Raw genomic sequence first — 20,851 nt, 5'->3', positions numbered from 1 at the left:
TAGGGGAATATTCGGAAATTCATCCTGGGACCCCCCTAATGATGCCCAGACATGGGGATCACTGTGGGTACCCCAGTTTAGCCCTGCAGAATGTGTTCTGCATTTTTAAATAGCCGCGGCAGGTGTTTTTTTCCCGACATTGAAGAAGTGATGCAGAAGAGCACTTAGGTTTTTTTTTTCGTTTTAAAAAGTGGTCCCATCAAATTTGGGGTACATGAAAATGGGTACTAACATATTTTAAGTCCCTAAACTTATTTTTTTAAAAATCTGCAAAAATGCACCTGCCGCTAATAGCCTATTCTAGAAAACACCTGCCGCATACTTACAGCATACCCCTGAACCAATTTCCCTATTTTTAAACACTGTTCCCCATTTTTTTTTTTTTACCCCGAAATTAAAATATTTTTTGGGGGTGTCCCTATTTTTTGTAAAACTTTTTTTTGACAGTTCATTTTTAGGGGCTATTCCCAGGCTATTTTTTTTAAGCCTGCACCCCTAAACTTGCACTTTTTTTCGCCATGTAAAACATGGTGAAAGCTTATCCCCGTTTTTGAACAAAAACTTTTCGAACCGGCGAAAAGTCTTTGTAATTGAATACGGGGATAATTGAAACATGCGAAAATGACGTCATAAATGACAGAGTTTTCGCATCCAAATTGAATACCCCCCAAAATCTGAATATGAGATATGACAACAGATAAAACGTACTCCAAAACACCAATAAAATAACATTTCCGTCTGGAATAATGTTATGGATCTTATTCATGTGATCACCTATAATACAATCGTTATTGCTAATTTCCTCTATTAAATCCAATAAACAAAACACTGATATTTTGGTCAGAAATCTATCCAAATATCCATGAAGGTATTAAATTGCATTGGGCAGGTCATTACAATTACTATACTTAAAACTCTGATCATATTTTTTTTTTCCTAAAAAGCAGGGTAGTGGTGTTGAACTTTATCTTTTCACTTCTTTCTGCAGATAGTAAAAAATACAACATTTTTATTTCATGATTAAACTTTGTGTACATTAAGTCTTCTCAAAAATGTGATTTTGCATATATATGTATGGCTTTAAAAGTAAATATTCTGCATAAAACAACTTTGTTAATCTTGTTTTTTTTTTTTAATTTTCAGAGATAAAATATTTGCTGTGCTTAAGAAGTGATCTCTCCCTCGGACTTAAAACAACTCTGAAGGAGGCGGCGTATGGAGCTAAATAACCCCCTGGGGGAGTGCCACTCAGTTAGTAAAAGGCGACATTCTATTGTGTATATATACAGTACTGGTATGGGTGTAAGCAGGGCTGGCCCGAGCCTAACATTTTTGATTAGCGAAGATACATTTTGGCACCCCCTGGCTGAATTTGCACACACTGGACGTGCGTGCACCCGACAAAGGAAGGGGTGTGGTCTCATGGGAAAAGCCATAATCATGAGCACCAATCATGCTGGGTACATGCCCAGTGCTCTTGGAGCTCCTGGGCATGATCCCAGTCCCTTGCTCCAGTCAATAGATGCCGCATGCAAGCACATGTCATCTATTCACCATTCTGCCCCCCCTCTCCCCATCTGGAACACTTTGTCACCAAAATAGGGATGGTTGGGAGGCATGCTAAAGGAAAGGTCTCAAAAGAAAGGTGCGTAGTCACACAACAGTATTCCCAATTCAAACTACACAACACAATAGCACAATCTTATTCACATTACACCGCACATAGTGTCCGATTCACATTACACCACATAGTAGTGTCCCTTATTTATGTTCTGACTCACAGTAGTGCCCATTTTACACAATGCCAACTTAAGTGCCCCGTATACACAATGCCCACAGTAGTAGTGCCCCTAATACAATGCCCACAGTAGTAGTGCCCCTAATACAATGCCCACAGTAGTAGTGCCCCTAATAAAATGCCCACAGTAGTAGTGGCCCTTGTACAATGCCCACAGCAGTGGTACCCCTTCCGCAGTGCCCTCAGTAGTGGTGCCCCTTCTGCAATGCCCCCATTAGTAGTGGCCCCAGTAGTAATGCCCCCAAAAGTAATGCTCCCTGTATTAGTGCCCCCAGTAGTAATGTCCCCTGTAAAAGTGCCCACAGTAGTAATGCCCCAAGAAATTATCCCCCAGTAGTAGTGCCCCTGTAATAAAGCCCAGTAGTTGTGCCTCTGTAAAATTGCTCCAAGTAGTAATGCCCCCAGTAGTAGTGCCCCCAATAGTAATGCCCCTGTAACAGTGTCCCCAGTAGCCCATGTAACATTGCCCCCTGTAAAAGTGTCCCCAGTAGCCCCTGTAACAGTGTCCCCAGTAGCCCCTGTAACAGTGCCCCCAGTAGCCCCTGTAACAGTGCCCCCAGTAGCCCCTGTAACAGTGCCCCAAGTAGCCCCTGTAACAGTGCCCCCAGTAGCCCCTGTAATAGTGCCCCCAGTAGTCGCGCAACACACACAAAAACAAACATCTTACCTGAAGCCCCGATCCTGCGTCCGCCACTCCTCGTAAATATGGGAGAGACGTCATGACGTCTCTCACATAGTGCCCGTGGGGGAAGCCTAGCCGGAGCTCAGGAGTGAGCTCCGGCTGCCAGTGCGGGGAGCCGGGCGCCCGCTGGTAAAATCTCAGTGGGCGCCCGACAAATGAAGCCTCCATGCGGCGGCCGCGGGTAGAGGAAAGGGAAGGAGTGTGGCAGTGGGAGGGTTGCTGTTCAAGTGTGGCAGTGCTGGGGATTGAGCGCCCATTGCTGGCTGGCGCCCTACACACATGCGTAGTCGGCGTAACGGGCCGGCCGGCCGGCCCTGGGTGCACGAGTATAGTGGAGTGCATATGTATTTGTATTTTGTGTGATCATCAGGTTGTGGTGCCAACTAACCTCTGATTTGATTTAATTTAGGAGTACCTTTAATTTGTTTTTAGAATTTGTAGGTGGGGAACATTTTTAAAACAGGTGGACTTTATTACTCTACTGTGAAACAGTGTATCTCAAAGAATAAGTGCACATTCACTTGGCCAGTTTGTATAATAGAAACTATTGATGAGGATGTGTGTGCCGCCAACATTATGTATTCTTTGACCCCAAAAACTTGCAAAAATAAAAAAAAGTGTTCTTAAGGACCCAGATCCAACAAATGAAGACTTGATGCACTGAAGTATTTCAGTAGTTAAGGGACCAGGTTAAGATGCACATCTTAAGAACACCGCCCACAATTTTTTTTTTAAATGAGTTATTATAGAATTAGTTAACAATTCTTCTTTCTAGCGTGTAATTTCTTAGCTGTCAGTATAATCAGCCATTTAAAATATAACGAACAAGAAGTTACTGTTCGGCTCAGGAAATGTGTTAACTATTTGTAAATCCTAAAGATGACATGTTGGTGTTCTCACACTCGAATGCTCCCTAACCAAAAATAGAGCATTTAGAGCAGAGGTTATCAACTAATTTATTTTGAATGGGCCACTCTAAATCGTTAGGGAGATTTGGCATGCTGGAAATGTAAATTTTACTACTATACTACCAAAGGAAAAAATACTGAAAAAAAAAGGATAATATATATTTGAAAGTTTCCCAACCCATTACATTGCTTTATAGATTTTATGCTACCTCCTTTCATTAGACCTCATTGTTTTTGTTATCATTTACATAACTTGATTTATTGTGCACTCTCCCCTTTATAAAGCTTGGATGTTGTTGTTTCCCACTTTAAATAACTTAATAGATTTGTGCTTCCCTCTACTAGGCTTTAGTGATGTTGGGACCCCTCTTCCCTTCATATAACTTGATTTTGTGACTCCATCCCCTAAACCACCGTCTTACTGACTTGCATGGTATCTATTTCCCCCGTTAAACCGGCTCCTCTCTTTTCCTGGATGTGGCATTCTGTTAATCTTAACCAGTCGCGCAATTGCAATACAAAAAACAAAAGAGAAAAGTAGCCCAACAAAACAGTAATCCCCAACAGGGCAAAATAAAAAGCTGTTCTGTAATTATCAAGACCGTTTCCACTGAAGGTGGAGGAAGCACACGTGGGCCAGTTTAAACTGGCGACGCAGGCCACCATTGAAATAAGTCTGATTTAAAGTGTGCACCAGAAGCCATTTAACGGTTGCTTCTATGAACACAGCTTATCACCAAGTATGTGTACACAGAAGCAGTAGGATGGTTACACTTTGGAATTAAGCATAAATTATGGCTGTGTTTACGATCCGTCAAACAGGTTACCAATTCATTTCATATTGGTGAGGCATCATTAGCCTCTAGTTTTGTTAATGAAATGATCTTTTTGATGTGTTAATTATTTTACACTTTCCTTCTCACTTATAAAAAAATTGTCAACTTGGTACTTTGCTTTGTAGGGCATGCACACAATAAAAATGTTGACAGCATAGAATAATAAAACATTGAAAAAAATGTGTTAATACCCGTTTATAAACTGAATGTGCTTAAACAAGTGCTGTTTGCCCTTAAAATAACTTTTACCAGATACGCGGATTGCTAATATTTGCATAGTTGCACAGAGAATTCAGAAAGTGTAGCCATCAGGATGGTGGCACCATATGAGAGATTGATGTCCCATTTGGGTTGCTGTATTTTTAGAGTCAAAGAGCAAAAAAGGTACTCACCAAGTAAGTTATGCTTTTTAGAGTAATAAAATTGTTCATCTGCAGATCATTTAGTCTTCCAGGAGTAGCAATGACAATGTCCACCCCCTTTGTAACCAAATTTATCTGGTTTTTACGATCGCCACCACCATAAATGCAAATGCTAAAACATAAGAAGCAAATAACACTAAACATTAGAGCTTGAATATTCATTATTTCCAATAATTTGGACTGTAATGGTATATCATGTTATAAGTAATATCAAGGAGAACCTTGAAAAATAAGTTTAGTATTAAAAGGTGGCATCCTATGACATCTATCACTTTTACAATGTTTAGAAAATAAAGTCTTTATGAGTCTTCAACAATCAGTTCAAAATACAAAATAAACTTGCAGCATATGAATTTGAAATTTTATTTTCAAAAAGAACTATGTTATTTGTTTTAACAATCAACTGAGAAGCACAAAACAAATTATGTTATGGGATAATTTTTTTTCTTCTAAGTAGCAGCCCTTACAATGGGTTAAGTATCTGCCAGTTATGTAGAGGCCGGTATGTAAGAACACACCCCCAGATGGCATAAAACATGTCTCCACCTCTTCAGCTGTGTCCTTGACTAACTTCCCAAGATGTCTCTGAAACATTGTGGGAAACCTAGGATGCCATGAAGTACTACAAAGACAAGCAATTATGAGCCAATATAATTATCTGATTTTACCTTTGGTACTCCATGGCAGACCTTACATTGGGATATATCCAACCAATCAGGACTTAATGAGAACTTTGTAGGCCCCATAGCAACAGTTGTGAGTAGCCCCCAATGATTCTAAAGAGACATCTTTCTTCACAATGCCTTGTGCTCCATAGGGGACATTCTTACTGGTGCCTATTAATACAATAATGTGTGCTTTGGTGGATATTGGGGTGCAAACAACTACTTTGGTGTGTTATTGGCTATATACTGGGTATGCAGTGTAAAGTGCTCAGTGTTTGTATTAAAATGTAATTATATGCAATGTGGAATGGCTAAAAACACATTTATTGTAAAATATGCAGTGACAATAAGACATAAAACAGTCAAAAACCATAAATAACACTATATAATAGTTTAAATCAAGCTGTTAATGTAAATCTTTAAAAGCACCCCGTTAGTTTCTGCTCAGATGATAAAGTATCTAAAAATGAATATGCAAGTATACTTAACCTTATACCGAAAGCAAAGATTGATCAGCCTTAAAATAATTATAAAACATTTAATACAAGCATTAACCACTTACACTGCACTGCATTCCCATTAGCCAATATATAGTATAGCCAATTGCACCCACCAATTCTGACTGTAGTAATACAGGTTGAGTCTCCCATATCCAAAATGCTTGGGACCAGGGGTATTTTGGATAACGGAATATTCCGTATTTCTGAATATTTGAATATGGGAGACTCAACCTGTATTATAATAATTATTCATAGCCTAGGGCAGTGGTTCCCAAACTTTTTAGAATCACGGCGCCCTAGAGTATCAGCATTTTTTCCATGGCAGCCGTGGGGCAAAAGTTTCTTATTGAGAAATTCAGCAAAACTTAATTGAAGTAAATTGTGCTTATAAGTCACCCTTAGGTTCAGTCACGTGGTGGTTGACAGGGCTCCACTTTTTTTGTCCACATATTTTTTGATTGGCAGCAGCCAGCACTGGTTTTGCCTATCAAACTGACTAAAAATTATTTTATTTGTACTGGACCTCCAACCAAAGGCACCCCAGGGTGCCACGGCACCCAGTTTGGGAACCACTGGCCTAGGGTACAAAATGTCTTGATAGTTTTCCTACAAGTCTGTGTTTATAACACTAGAAATCTGTAAATTACAATAATTATTTTCCCAGAATGCAAACTTTTATCTTAATTAGATTCATTTGATGTAGGTAAGGGATCCTATAACTTCCAATAGATAATTTCATATTGTAAGTTGTTCAATAAACATGAGATCCCCAGCAAGACCGCACAATACTCACGTTTCCCTGGGATGGGGGGTGGGTTTCATGAGGATTTCAATCAACAGATCTACAATAAAAAGGTTGACAGTGTCTAGGTAGACAGGCAATCGGTCGACCAATACAAAAAGCCGACGTGTTACAAAGGGTCGACATTGGAATGGTCGAAAAAAATTGCTGACTTTTTTTGTTTGTTTGTTAAGGTTAGGCATTTACTGGAGGGTTAGGCTGTATAATACAGAATTATGGTATAACATACCTTGGATAATTCTTTTTCTTCAAGGTCCATAGGGTCCAAAGGATCTACCTTGGGGTATGTAGTTGGATCGCATCCAATGCACCAAACAGCAAAGGTTTGAAGCTCCCAGCATGCACTGGTCCTCCTCCCTATATACCCCGTCCCCAGCCACAGGCATTTAGTTTGTAACCAAGCCTAACAACAAGAGACAGAGTGGAGAAGGAAGAAAAATTGCACAAGAAACACTCAACATACGAAGAGGGAATCTTTGAAAAAAGGCTGAAGAACAGATCCCAACTGAGGCCAGGTGCGTCAGGGTGGGTGCCCTGTGGACCTCGAAGAAAAAAATTATCCAAGGTATGTTATGTCATAATTCTGTATTTCTTCTTCGGGTTCCATAGTATCCACAGGATCTACCTTAGGGACGTCCTAAAAGCAGTTCCCTTAAGGGTGGATTCTCCTGCGCAGAGAGGAGAATCCGCCGCCCAAAGGAAGCACCCTGGGGGGCAAACTTATCAAAAGCATAGAACTTGATAAACGTATTAATAGAAGACCAAGTGGCTGCCTTGCAAAGTTGTTCAACCAAGGTGCCATGTCTTACCGCCCACGATTGTCCAACAGACCGAGTGGAATGTCCTGTCACCTTGTTAGGAACAGGGAGATCAGCCTGTGTATAGACGTGAGAAATATACGAAGCCAGCGAGCCAAAGTCTGTTTGTTTGCTGGCCAACCTCTTCTGTGAAATCCATATAGCACAAAAAGAGAATCCGATTTCCTGATGGAACTGGTCCAATCCACGTAAATACAAAGTGTTCTAACCACATCCAAGGAAGCTTCACCTGTAAATAGGTCTGAAGACTTGAAGGCCAGGTCTACAATTTCCTCATTTATATGGAAACGGGAAACGACCTTTGGGAGGTAGCCCGCCGTGATATGGAGGACCGCTCTATTTAGATGAAAGATCAAATATGGAGAACGACATGACAATGCTGCCAAGTCAGAAACTCTGCGAGCTGAGGTAATGATAAGAAAAAGTGTCTTCGCAGTCAGCCATCTCAAGTCCACCTTATCCAAGGGTTCAAAGGGATGTGACTGCAGTGCCCTGAGAACCAAAGATAAATCCCACGGTGCCACCGGTGGGAGAAATGGAGGTAGCAGCCGCAAAACCCCCTGTAAGAATGAATGTTCTAACATCCGGCAGGGGAGCAATCTTGCGCTGGAACCAAACTGTCAAAGCCAAAACTTTGACTCTCAAGGTAGCCAGGCGAAGACCTAAGTCTAATCCAGCCTGAAGAAAGCCTAGTATGCTCGATACCCTGAAAACTTTAGGGTCATATTTTCTGTGGGAACACCAAAGAAAAAATGATCGCCAAATTCTGTGATAGATACGAGCAGAAGCAGGCTTCCTTGCTCTCAGCATCGTCTGAATCACAGATGCAGAGAAACCCCTGGCCTTTAAGACGGACGACCCAAGAGCCATGCCATCAAAGCCAGCCAAGGTAAATCCTGGTAAAGACAGTCACCCTGCATTAGCAAAGCCTGTCTTAGAGGCAGTGGAAGTGGACTGTCTACAGACAGACGTGTCAGATCGGAGAAATAATGCCTCCTAGGCCAGGCAGGGGCTATTAGTATCATTCTGCTTCCCTCCTGCTTGAACTTTCTGACAACTCTTGAGAGGAGGGAAATTGGAGGAAACAGGTATGCCAACCTGAAGTTCCATCCCACCGCCAGAGTGTCCACAAAGGCGGCTGAGGGGTCCCTTGTTCTGGACCCGTACCTGGGGACCTTGTTGTTGTGAAGTGATGCCATGAGATCCACGTCCGGTAACCCCCACCTGTCCACCAGGAATTGAAACACCTCCGGATGAAGAGCCCATTCTCCGGCGTGTCCTGGCGACTTAGGAAGTCCGCCTCCCAGTTGAGAACACCTGGGATAAATATTGCCGAGATTGCTGGAAGATGGCCCTCTGCCCACAGCAGAATTTTTGACACTTCCCTCATGGCTGCCGGACTTCGTGTGCCTCCTTGATGATTTATGTAGGCCACTGCTGTCGCATTGTCAGACTGAACCTGGACAGGCCTGCCCTGAAGAAGGTCCTGCGTCAGATTGAGTGTTTTGTGCACTGCTCGAAGCTCCAATATATTAATTGGTAGATGACTTTCCTGGTCCGTCCACCTTCCCTGAAAGGTGTGATGGCCTGTCACTGCTCACCATCCTCGCAGACTTGCGTCCGTGGTGAGGAGAACCCATTCCGGGATCCATAACGGATGACCCTTGTCCAAATGAGTCATCTCCAGCCACCAAGCAAGACAGAGCCGAACGTCTGGTGAGATGCGAATCATCTGATGCTTTATCCGATGATACTGACCATCCCACCGATGATACTGACCATCCCACTGGGCCAGGATCCACAGCTGTAGAGAGCTGGAGTGAAACTGGGCATAAGCCACCATATTGAATGTGGCTACCATGGAGCCCAGTATCTGCATAGCCAAGTGAACTGACAGTTTGCTTGCAAACTAGATTGTGCACCCGAGACTGTAGTGCTACAATCTTGTCCTCTGGAGGAAGAATCCTCTGCCCCAGAGAGTCCAGCAGCACCCCTAAGTGCACAATCTGCTGAGTTGGAGAAAGAAAAAAGTATTTTTCCAATTGATCACCCAGCCGTGCTCCTATGGTCGTCCGTAGATGACATTGTAACATCTCCTGAGATTGTGTCAATATCAGGAGGTCGTCTAGATATGGCAGTATCCTGACTCCTTTTCTGAGACAAGCCGTCATGACTGTCATTATCTTTGTAAATACCTGAGGGGCTGTGGCCAGACCGAAGGGTAGGCCTGGAATTGATAATGTTGCTGATCCACCGCGAACCGGAGAAAGGCCTGGTGGGATCTTGCAATCGGGACATGCAGATAAGCATCTTGTATGTCCAGTGAGACCATGAGGTCTCCAGGCTCCATCACCAGCATAATTGACCGTTGAGTTTCCATACGGAATTTGGGCACCGGGATGAATCTGTTGAGAGATTTCAGATTCAGGATAGAACCCATTGGGTTTTTGAATCAAAAATAAATTTGAGTAATAACCTCTTTCCTGTTGCATCACAAGAACGGGGACTATGGCTCCTGACTTCAGGAGTGCCCCAATAGACTCTCTGTAGACCAAAGCTCTGACCGGGTCTGCAGGAAGATTTGTAGCAACAAACCTCTGAGGGGGATGCCTTAGTAATGTGATGGCATAACCCTGAGAGACCAGCTCTCGCACCCAGGCATCTGTAGTTGTCTGCTGCCAAGCCTGGGAGAACTGTTAAAGTCGGCCTCCAACCCTGACATCCTCCAGGGGTAGGCCCGCCCCATCAGACAGTAGGCTTACCTCCTGGCTTGGCAGCCGGGCATATAGTAGACCAAGGTTTCTTGGGCTGCGGTTTCCTGTGGGACTGACTGTCTGGCCGAAGACTGTTTCTTTGTCCTGCCTTGCCGAACGAAAGGACCGCGATGACTACTGCCTTCTAGAGGTAGATGTAGATGGCAATTCAGCAGACTTTGGCGTTGCCAAAGTCATTATGTCATCCAATCCTGGCCCAAACAGTACTTTCCCTGGAAAAGGCAAAGATTCCAGAGCCTTCTTAGACCCTGCATCCGCCTTCCAGGTTTTTAGCCAAAGGGTTCTTCGGGCTGCAATCGAGTAAGCAGAGACCCTAGAAGCCAGGATGCCTGCGTCAATTCCAGCTTCCCCCATATACATAGCTGCTTCCCGCATCTGGCCAAGAAGGGATTGCTGCTCTCTGGAAGGATCAACTATAGTATCCTCCAGAGATTTTGTCCACTCCTCCATAGCCTTGACCACCCAAGCTACAGCTGTAGCTGACTTGGAACAGCTCCAGATAGTGAAAACATTGATTTCAAGTGAAATTCCGGTTTTCTATCTATCTTGTAACCTCTTTTAAATAGGATGCTGCAGGAATGGGCAACGTAGCGCTCCTGATTAATCCTGTCACATGAGCATCTATCGTTGGAGGAATTTTCCATTTATTACACACTCCTGGTGCAAATGGGTAAAGAACAGTTAAATTTTTACTTGTGGCATGAAAATGCTAACTAGGAGTCTCTCATGCTTCGGACATGAGATTCGACAGCTGCCCAGATTGATAGAAATAATCCTAAATCACCGCCTGACACAAAGATTGGCTCCTTAGATGCCAACAACACCTCCTCTTCCCCCATACTGAGGACAGACCTGACCGCTCTTACTAGAGAGGGAACATCCACCAGGGACTGATGGTTCTCTTTCATAGAGACAGATCCAGAACTCTGAGTATCAGAGTCTGATGAGGAGGTTGTGTCAGACTCGTGAGGCAACACATGACAAGAATCTATTTTATGCCCCTCCTTTTTTACTACCACTGGGTCTATCCACCTGCGGAGAGGCTGAAGATGGCAGTATACTTTGACTAGAGTAAGCAGGCAAATTACCCCAACAGGGATTAATGGGGGGCATACACATAGGATGATGCACATGCTGTGTGTACCCCATAGCATGAGGCCCTACAGCAGTCGGAGCCTGTACGTCCGTGGCCTTGCCTATTAAATAGGACAAAACCTCAGGCGTAACAGCCATCCACAATGACTCTGGTGCTGGTGCAGGTGTACCACATATATTGGATAGCTGTTTGCAACAGTTATTACACAATCCAAACTGGGTAACATCCTGGTCCGATAAGCCTGCCGAACAGGACTTACAGGAAATATGCACTGGAGAGCTCCCATCCTCACCTTTACCTTCAGGCATGACAATGTATAAATGGTACAAGGTATATAATATAAATGCAACAGGACTTACAGGAAATATGCACTGGAGAGCTCCCATCCTCACCTTTACCTTCAGGCATGACAATGTATAAATGGTACAAGGTATATAATATAAATGCAATGTGACTTTGTATCAATGAGACACCCCACATACCTTCATAGGGATGAGGAGAAACACAGATAGTTGTACCTGACAGTTTTGAAAAAATACACAGCAGTTAGCATACAGACACATACAATGCATAAATACGCAGATTTGCGACAGCAATATGGACTCTGGATCAACTGACCAGCCCCATGGGGGTAATGGTAGGATATAGAGTGCGTTATATGCCAAACCCAAGGGAGAGGTATATAGAGAGACAAACCAAAATTCTGAGATCAACCGCTTCAGTGCACACACCAATGCTAAACTGCGTGCGTCTCACACACGAGGTGGTCAATTTTAGCAAACCAGATGTGGGAATCCGTAGCTGGAAGTTTGCGCCTGGGGGAGAGGAGCAGCTGTGATTTTGACGGCCGGGTACGTTGACCTCATGGTAGTAAGACGTTGACTAGTGCGCTCTAGTGTGTCATACCACTCATCCCCGGCGACAGATGATATGGCCCCGGTCGCCTTAGTGAGGACACGTTACACGAGGTCTTCACCCGCAGCTGCCTCCGATGCATCTCAACACCGGACTGCTTCGCGCACGATTCCCCGAGAGGAATCACTTACCTGCCATCTCCGTGACCCGACCGCAGTCCCAGGCCTCAGCGAAAGCCGCTAGCCAAGCCACGCTGAGGCCTGCCGAGAACCTCAGGGAATATAGCAGTGCTGGTGTTTCAGCATTGGCGTAGGTAGGAGTCGCGGTGCAAGCGTCTTTCACAGTGCCTGGTAACGCTAAACTCTAAAGTTAAAATAAAAAAAATAAAAAAAACTTATGGTAAAACAAAAGAAAAAAAGCCTAGGACTGCCTAGCAGTCCCGCTGTTATAACAGGTGCATCTTGCCGCGCACCAAACGAAAAAACTGAATGCCTGTGACTGGGGGCTGGGTATATAGGGAAGAGTACCAGTGCATGCTGGGAGCTCCAAATCTCTGCTGTTTGGTGCATTGAATGCGATCCAGCTACATACCCCAAGGTAGATCCTGTGGACCCTATGGAATCCAAAAAAGAAATGGATGGTCAGGGTTAGGCCAGAGGTTCCCAAACGCGGTCCCCAGCAATTCAGGTTTTAGCGATATCCATGGCTGAGCACAGGTGGCTTAATTAGTCCCTCAGTCAATTTGATTTAACCAACTGTGGTCAACCATGGACATCTTTAAAACCTAAACTGTTGGGGAGCCTTGAGGACCGCGTTTGGGAACCTCAGCGTTAGGCACTTACCCCGACAGTTAGGGTAAGGCACCAAATGGAGGGTTAAAGTGAAGACACGGGTTAGAAAAAAAAAAAAAAAAAAAAATGCGTCGACCATTCAAATGTCAACCTTTTGACCATGTTGACCTTTTGTGTGTTGACCTATTGCCTGTCTACTAGTTGATGTCGATCTTTTGACTATCTAATTACTGTAGAGTTTTAATCCACGCCCGTTTCGTGACGGACATGGTGACACCAGGTCTCTGCCTTGTTGTTTGGTAATTCCCCATAGCCACAATAATCTCTGCAGCTGCAGTGCTCAGCACCTCCAAATGAATTAACAGCTCACCTCTAGAGCTGGCGGCTCCGCTGTCTGCGTTTCAGCCATAGTTCCCAAATCTTTCCTCCACATCTACCATTGCATCCTCTTGATGCTCCCCGAATAAAAAGTTGGAAGGCGTAGATACGACAATTATCTCTCCCAGCAAGGCATGCAGTGTTTGTGATCGGCGGCGTGACTCGTGTGTGGTGAGTTAGGGGCTGGGGCAGGTGAGCCCTGAGGTGACCCGGGCCCCATAGCAACAGCACCCCCTACACCCATGGTAGCTACGCCCCCGCAACCAATACAATAGGGAATGCCACAAAGCAGCAATTTAAGCCACATACTGTATGGTGCAAAATCAAACACTTATGTAAGTGTTTGCCTGAATGGGCAGAGAATAAAATATCAAATAAATAACGATTAGAGAAGGTATAGACAGATGTGCATCCTACTGCCTTGCAAATTTCTGTCAGCAAGGCCTGAGCCGTCCTTGCAAAAAAGGTTGCAGTGGCCTGTTAATATCTCTGAAACCTTATGACCACATTTCTTGTATACATGTATGATCACTTACTGATCCATGTAGAAATGGCTTGTTTAAAGGTGCATAACCTATCTAAGGTTCTGCAAGAATCAAATATAACTGTCCTGTATTCCTAAGACACTTTGTCCTGAATAAATATAAAATTACTAAACCCACTCCTTTCTCCCACTTCCAACTCTCAGAATAGCATCCCCCCTCTGCTCTGTGTATGTGAGTAGGACTATATGAGGTCACATCTCTATATATAAAAAAAATAAACACAAAATTGCCTCCTAGTGCAATAACGCATAGAAATCACCAAAGTGCAAAAACTTCAAATAGAGTGGCCCTGTACCAATACAAAAGAATGATGAAGCTTATCTAAAATCTCAGAATGACTTTTTATTAGACCAGCGTTTTTCAAACTGGGTGCCGTGGAACCCTGGGGTACGTGCAAGGGAGCCTCAGGTTGGTTGTCCAAAACCAAATCAAAATATTTATGGTCAATCATGTGATAGGAGACACCAGTGCTGGTGGCTGCCAATCATAAATTATGTTGACAAATTGCACAACCCTGCCCACCACCACATAAACGAACCTAAGAGTAAAAGGTAAAACACAATTTATTTTATTTAAATCACTTTTGCAAAATTTCTCAAAAAATAAACTTTTGGCCTAGGGGTGCAGTGGAAAAAATGCTGATGCTCTAGGGCACCAGTATTCAAGAAAGTTTGGGAACCACTGCCTTATACACTTCTTCATAATCAAAAATTCTTCTTTAATAATGCTCATGAATAATACAAACCTAAAAACAGGCATACAAGTATATAAAAGGTATGGCTTATCTGAATATAAATGAGAAGATATCAGCCAAAGATGCTGTGTACGAGATATCAGGTCAACAGGAATCAGATTGACATGAGAACGTCAACTTAGTCGAAATGTCCTCATCCCGCTTGTGTACATTCATCATATTTACAAGGATGACATGTCGACACAAGGCTTGCTCCAGGTCTACTATCACCCTGTGCAAGAACTTTGGAGTGCCCCCCAAAAAAACACCCAAATCCAGCTATATACATCAATACTTTTATTATTATCATCATTATTACATTGTCCCCCACAGGTAGATTAAATAAAAAAAAAAAAAAAAAGGAAGAAGAAAACTGCACACACATTGTACGCCACAGGAAAAACCTCAAAAAACACTGGCCCCCACAGGAGAAAAAAAAAAACCACACTGACCCCACAGAAAAATATAACACACCACTTGCCCCAGCCTCCCCAAAGAAGACTTACCTGACCTGTAAGTGAGGAACTCCCAGTCCCCCCTGGCACGCCCTCAGCGATGGGCGTCACCGGAAGTAGCAGACACCAGAGCACTGTGTGGGCGGAAAGGTGGGAGGCTGCATAACCTGATGTCACACCGCCGCATCACCATAGGTCGTGGACCAGGCTGTGTCTGGGCCGCTCAGACAAGCCCAGCACTGCCCGGTCCGAATATGTAATTAGAGGTGCATCTGCAACTGCGGGTGCCGCCAGGTCCACCAGTCTAGATCTGTCCAGGGTCTCGGTGGCAGCTGCACCACTCCCCGTGTGGGGTGGCGCCACGTGCGGTTACACCGCTGGAACCACCCTTGAGCCGGCCCTGTGCAGACATGACAGTCGATCTAATTTTCCTGGTGGCCCAGGGGTCACTTAACTGGTCCCGGTGGCTCCAGCATGGCTTCCGGCGGTCATGTGACAGAGCAGTGGTTTTGAGGATTATTTTCTGCCTTTCCTTAATTTCTTCCCCAGTGCCTAACCCTAACCTACCTCACAAGCAGATTAACCCTAATCCTCCAAACAGCACCTAATCATCTGCATTTTGAAAATGTCGACATTATGACAATGTGACTGGATCCCATCTGCCACTGCTTTCTTCTTGCCTGTGAAATGAAAATAACTGTAGGTTTCCTTCCACCTTGAAGTATTAGTTTTGCTACTTCATAGCTTTGCTTCAGGTGCCTCCCTGGTAATTTGAGTAGACCACCACTGTTCCCACAGGGTTAACATTTCTAATTGGATACTCTGCATGTGACATCCTGCCCAGGGAACTATTTTGTTGTAGACATGAAGAACTGAAGCACTGTCCTGCTTTTTGTCCAGTGATGAATCGATACTTGATGCGCAAAGTGCTGTATTTTGAAAAACCTCTCCTCCGACAGAGTAACGGTTATCTATTAACCTTTATTTAGCTGGCCCCACAAAATATACTGCAGCGCCTTACCGGGTACGTAAGCGAACAGTATGAACAAAACAAGAATAAAAATTACTTACAGTACAAAACATTACAGGACATGGACAAGGTAAATAAACATTGCAGTAGCAGAAGTCATAATACAGAAATGAGCAGCAGGGTACACAAACCCAAAGGTTAGGTGTTGTTGATGGCAGTGGGAAGGACATTATGGTATAAGTGAGGGAAGGAAAAGTACATGAGGGAAGAGGGTCTTACTCGTGAGAGCTTACAGTCTAAAGAAGAGAGTGAAAGAGATGGGTGACAGAGGGGAGAGACAGTGAGCAAGAAAAATGGAGCGGTAAGTTAGGATGAGAGCTGGAAAGCTTTTATAAAGAAGTGGGTCTTCAGGGCCAGTTTGACATTTTTCAGAGAGGTGGAAAGTCTGAGAGGGAGTGTTCCAGTGGTAGGGAGCAGCACTGGCAAAATCTTGGAGGCTGGAGTGGGAGGAAGTAATAAGTTGGAAGGAGAGGCGGTGTTCATTTGTGTACCGTAGTGGGAGTGTAATGAGAGATGAGGTCAGAGATGTAATAGGAGAGGATTAGGTGAGGTCTTTGTAAAGCTGGGCATCCACTATACAATTATCTGTCAGATATCTGTCCAATCTGGCTGGTTGGAATGAAAACCTGGTAATGTATGGGAGCAAATGACAGTTGATCATATGGTTTTAAACACTGAAAAAAGGACAAAATAATTGTTTAAATTGGTTAAATTTGTGTGTTTTAACCAATTTCTCTGAACAGCCATTTTTGGCTATTTTCCAGTGTTTGTGAGCAAATGGACGATTGTCATTTGCTCCCATTCAGTACCAGGTTTTCATTCCAACCAGCCAGATTGGACAGACATCTGACAGAAAATTGTATAGTGTATGGCCAGCTTAAGTGAGTGAGAAGTATGAAGTTTGAGTTCTGCTATTTATTTGTATTTGCTTCTATGTACAAATGTCTCCTCATACAACTTGGGGTATATTTACTAAAGTGCGGGTTTCAGAAGTGGAGTTGTTGCCCATAGCAACCAGATTGTAGACATCATCTGCTAGTAGGTGCTAGAGAAGTAAGCAGAGTCTGATATGTTGCTATGGGCAATAACTCGACTTTTAAAAACCTGCACTTTAGTAAGTATACCCCTAGCCTTAATATATGCCATACAGCGGGAGACCCCTGGCGCAAGTGAGCCGCTCTGAGAGCCTCAGAATCTTTCTCATCAAGTTCTGTATCTTATTCACGTCACAGAAGCAGCAAAACATCACTCAAAAGTGTACTACATATGCTGGGCTGCAAGATTAACCATACAGCAATCAGTTTTAAACACGTACAAAGTCAAAGATGAAGTACAGTGAAACTTGGCAAAAAAAACAGCTGCATCATATCACTTTGTATGCAGATTCAGGCTCATTCACACTATACAAAAGTCCAATATCAAATTAATCAGTGTAATCTAGCATAATATATACGTGCATATGTGACAAGTATCTGGCAAAAGCCTCCATTCTTACCATCTTTTGAAACTCATTTTATATGTTGATGTTCACCTTTTAAAAATAAATTTGTTTGAAAATACCGTCAAATTTGAAAAAGTTTATTCATGAAAATATTAAGTGTGTGTGAACTACTTAAAAGTAAGCCTTCAGGGTTGGGTATACGTTCATCATGTCGACATGGTCATTATGTCGACGTTGACATGTCAATATTCATGTAGACAGTGATGAAATGTCAATATGTTACAATGTCAACATATCGTCCCTGGTTCCCCAGCAGTGATTTCCTGATCCGGATGGCTGCAGTGGCTCCAGCGACATCTTCCGGATCCAGGCAGTCCTGTGACTACCGGGTAAAACCTCTGATCCTCCAGTATTTGGATGAGCATTTGTCCCACCCTAGCCCCCTTCCCCCCCCCCCCCCCTCCCCTGTAATCAAACCATTTTAACGGTTGACATCGAAACTGTCAACATTTTGACTATATTCCTATTGGGCATACTGCCAGGCAAAAAGACAAAAATATGAGATATGGTAAGAACTTACCTTTGTTATCTCTATTTCTACGAAGTCCATAGGGTTCCACAGGATACCTTGGGGTATAGGTGATGACATCAGGCATCGGGCGCCATAGAGTTAAGTTTTCAGTCCTCCCAGGATGCACTAGGGTCCCCCTCCTATACCCCGCCCCCAAGCCAAGGCACCTCAGTTAGTTACCAAGCCATAGGCCGGAGGAGGAGAAGGAAGAGAGAGGAAAAAAAAGATCTGGACACACACAAGAATCACATTCTCACCAGAGGGAGACGGAAAAACCGGTGACCAGAGTAAAGCCCATCTGCAGCACAGGTGCGACAGGGCGGGAGTCCTGTGGAACCCTATGGACTTGGTAGAAATAGAGATAACAAAGGTAAGTTCTTACCATCTCTCATATTTTCTACTTCAGGGTCCATAGGGTATCCACAGGATACCTTGGTGATGTCCCAAAGCAGTATCCTTTAAGGGTGGGGACGCTCCTGTGCTGAAAGGAGAATCCGCCGCCCGAAGGAAGCATCCTGAGAGGCGAAGGTGTCAAACCTGTAATACCTCACGAAGGTATGGACAGAGGACCACGTAGCAGCCTTGCAGATCTGGACTGCAGAGGCACCACGTCGAGCTGCCCACGAAGGACCCACAGACCTAGTGGAATGAGCCTTCACAGAAGGAGGAACCGGCAGACCTTCATGAAGATAAGCTTCAGAAATTGCCATACGGATCAAGGCTGCCAAAGTTTGCTTTGAAGCAGGCCAACCCTTTTTACGGAAGCCATGGAGGACAAACAAGACGTCCGACTTCCTAAACGAAGAAGTGCAGTCAACATAAGTCCTTAAGGCCCGCACAACATCCAAAGTGGCCTCACCCACTGAAAGACCAGGTGAGTTAAAGGCCGGAACAACTATTTCCTCATTAACATGAAACTGGGAAACAACTTTGGGAAGAAATTCAGGACGAGTGCGTAGCACTGACCTGTTCCCATGAAAAATCAAGAAAGGGGGTCTACAAGAAAGAGCCCCTACATCAGAAAACACGTCTGGCCGAAGCTATGGCCAGAAGGAAAACAGTCTTAGCTGTTAGCCATTTAAGATCCACTGAGCCCAGTGGTTCAAACGGCGGTCCTGGAGAGCCCTCAGGACCACAGCCAAATCCCAAGGCACCACAGGTGGAACAAAGGGTGGCTGAATGCGTAGAACACCTTGCATAAAGGTGCGCACATCCGGGATTGTAGCAATCCTACGATGGAACCAGACAGACAGGGCCGAAACCTGCACCTTCAAAGAAGCAAGGCGAAGCCCATGGTCTAGTCCCGCTTGCAGGAAGGCGAGAACCCGAGAGACGAAACTCCCGCGGTGCAACCTCTTGGCCGACACCACTGGAAGAACGTATGCCACACGCGATGGTATATTCTCGCGGAAGACGGTTTCCGAGCTCTGAGCATGGTACGCACTAGAGCTGGAAAACCCCCGGACCTTAACATGGCCGTCTCATCAGCCACGCCGTCAAAGACAGCCGAGTCAGGTCCGGGTGAAGACAAGGACCCTGTGACAGAAGGTCCGGACGTAGCGGCAACCGCAGAGGACTGTCCACGGACAGACCCTGAAGGTCTGAGAACCAGTGCCGTCTGGGCCATGCGGGAGCTATCAACAGGAGCGTCCCTCCTTCCTGTTTGAATTTCCGGATTACCCGTGGAAGAAGGGAAACCGGCGGAAAGAGATAAGCAAACCGGAATGTCCCCCGGACGGACAGAGCATCCACCAGAGACGCCTCTTCGTCTCTTGTGCGAGACCTGTACACCGGCAACTTGTTGTGTCGGGACGCCATGAGGTCGATCTCTGGAAGACCCCACTTGTCCACCAGCAGTTGAAAAACGTCCGGGTGCAGGGACCATTCCCCCGGATGAACGTCCTGGCGACTGAGAAAGTCCGCCTCCCAGTTTAGCACTCCCGGGATGAAGACAGCTGATATGGCCGGAAGATTGCGCTCCGCCCATACCAGGATCCGAGACACCTCTAAGAGAGCCGCCCGACTTCGGGTTCCTCCTTGCCTGTTTATGTAGGCCACGGTGGTAGCATTGTCCGACTGGACCTGCACTGGGTGACCTTGGAGAACCCGACGTGCCTGCTGGAGAGCGTTGAACACCGCTCGGAGTTCCAAGATGTTTATGGGAAGCTCTGCTTCTCCCGGAGTCCACCTGCCTTGGAACAAGTGTGGACCCGAAACTGCTCCCCAGCCCCGAAGACTGGCGTCCGTCGTCAACAGGACCCAATTCGCCACCCAGAACGGACGACCCTTGTTGAGATGGGTCGTCTGCAACCACCAGGCAAGGGACAGGCGAACCTCCGGAGTGAGCACTATCGTCTGGAATTTTAGAGACTGAGGCAGTCCATTCCACTTGGACAGGATCAGGTGCTGCAGAGGTCTGGAGTGAAACTGGGCATAGTCCACCAAGTCGAATACCGACACCATGGAGCCCAGTAACCTCATCGCCGAGTGTAGAGACACCCGGCGGCTCTGCAGACAACTGCGTACCCTCGACTGTAAGGCAGAGATCTTTTCCCCCGTCACAAAGATCCTTTGCTGTCCCGAGTCCAATAAGGCTCCGAGGTGCAGAATCCGCTGAGACGGGACCAGGGTGGACTTCTGCCAGTTTATTAACCAGCCGTGCCGTTGCAGTAGCGCAATGGTCAGGTCCAAGTGGCGCAGAAGGAGCTCCGGGGATCCTGCCACTAATAGAAGGTCGTCCAAGTACGGCAA

The 20,851-nt window shown here is 45.0% G+C and overlaps 1 protein-coding gene across 1 annotated transcript in view; it reads right to left on the bottom strand.

The window, feature by feature from the left end:
• The window catches only part of LOC148542085 (putative ATP-dependent RNA helicase DDX43), a 190,288-nt gene that overhangs the window by 58,849 nt on the left and 110,588 nt on the right, over positions 1–20,851 (bottom strand). Inside the window, exon 9 of the mRNA XM_088471358.1 lies at positions 4,617–4,758. Within this exon, the coding sequence (XP_088327484.1) occupies positions 4,617–4,758 (142 nt within the window). The remainder of the gene's footprint in view (positions 1–4,616; positions 4,759–20,851) is intronic.

The sequence above is a fragment of the Taudactylus pleione genome, unplaced genomic scaffold (assembly GCF_031769625.1).
Source record: "Taudactylus pleione unplaced genomic scaffold, aTauple2 ptg000015l, whole genome shotgun sequence".
NCBI classification, from domain to species: domain Eukaryota; kingdom Metazoa; phylum Chordata; class Amphibia; order Anura; family Myobatrachidae; genus Taudactylus; species Taudactylus pleione.
This window is presented reverse-complemented; position numbering and strand designations above follow the sequence as displayed.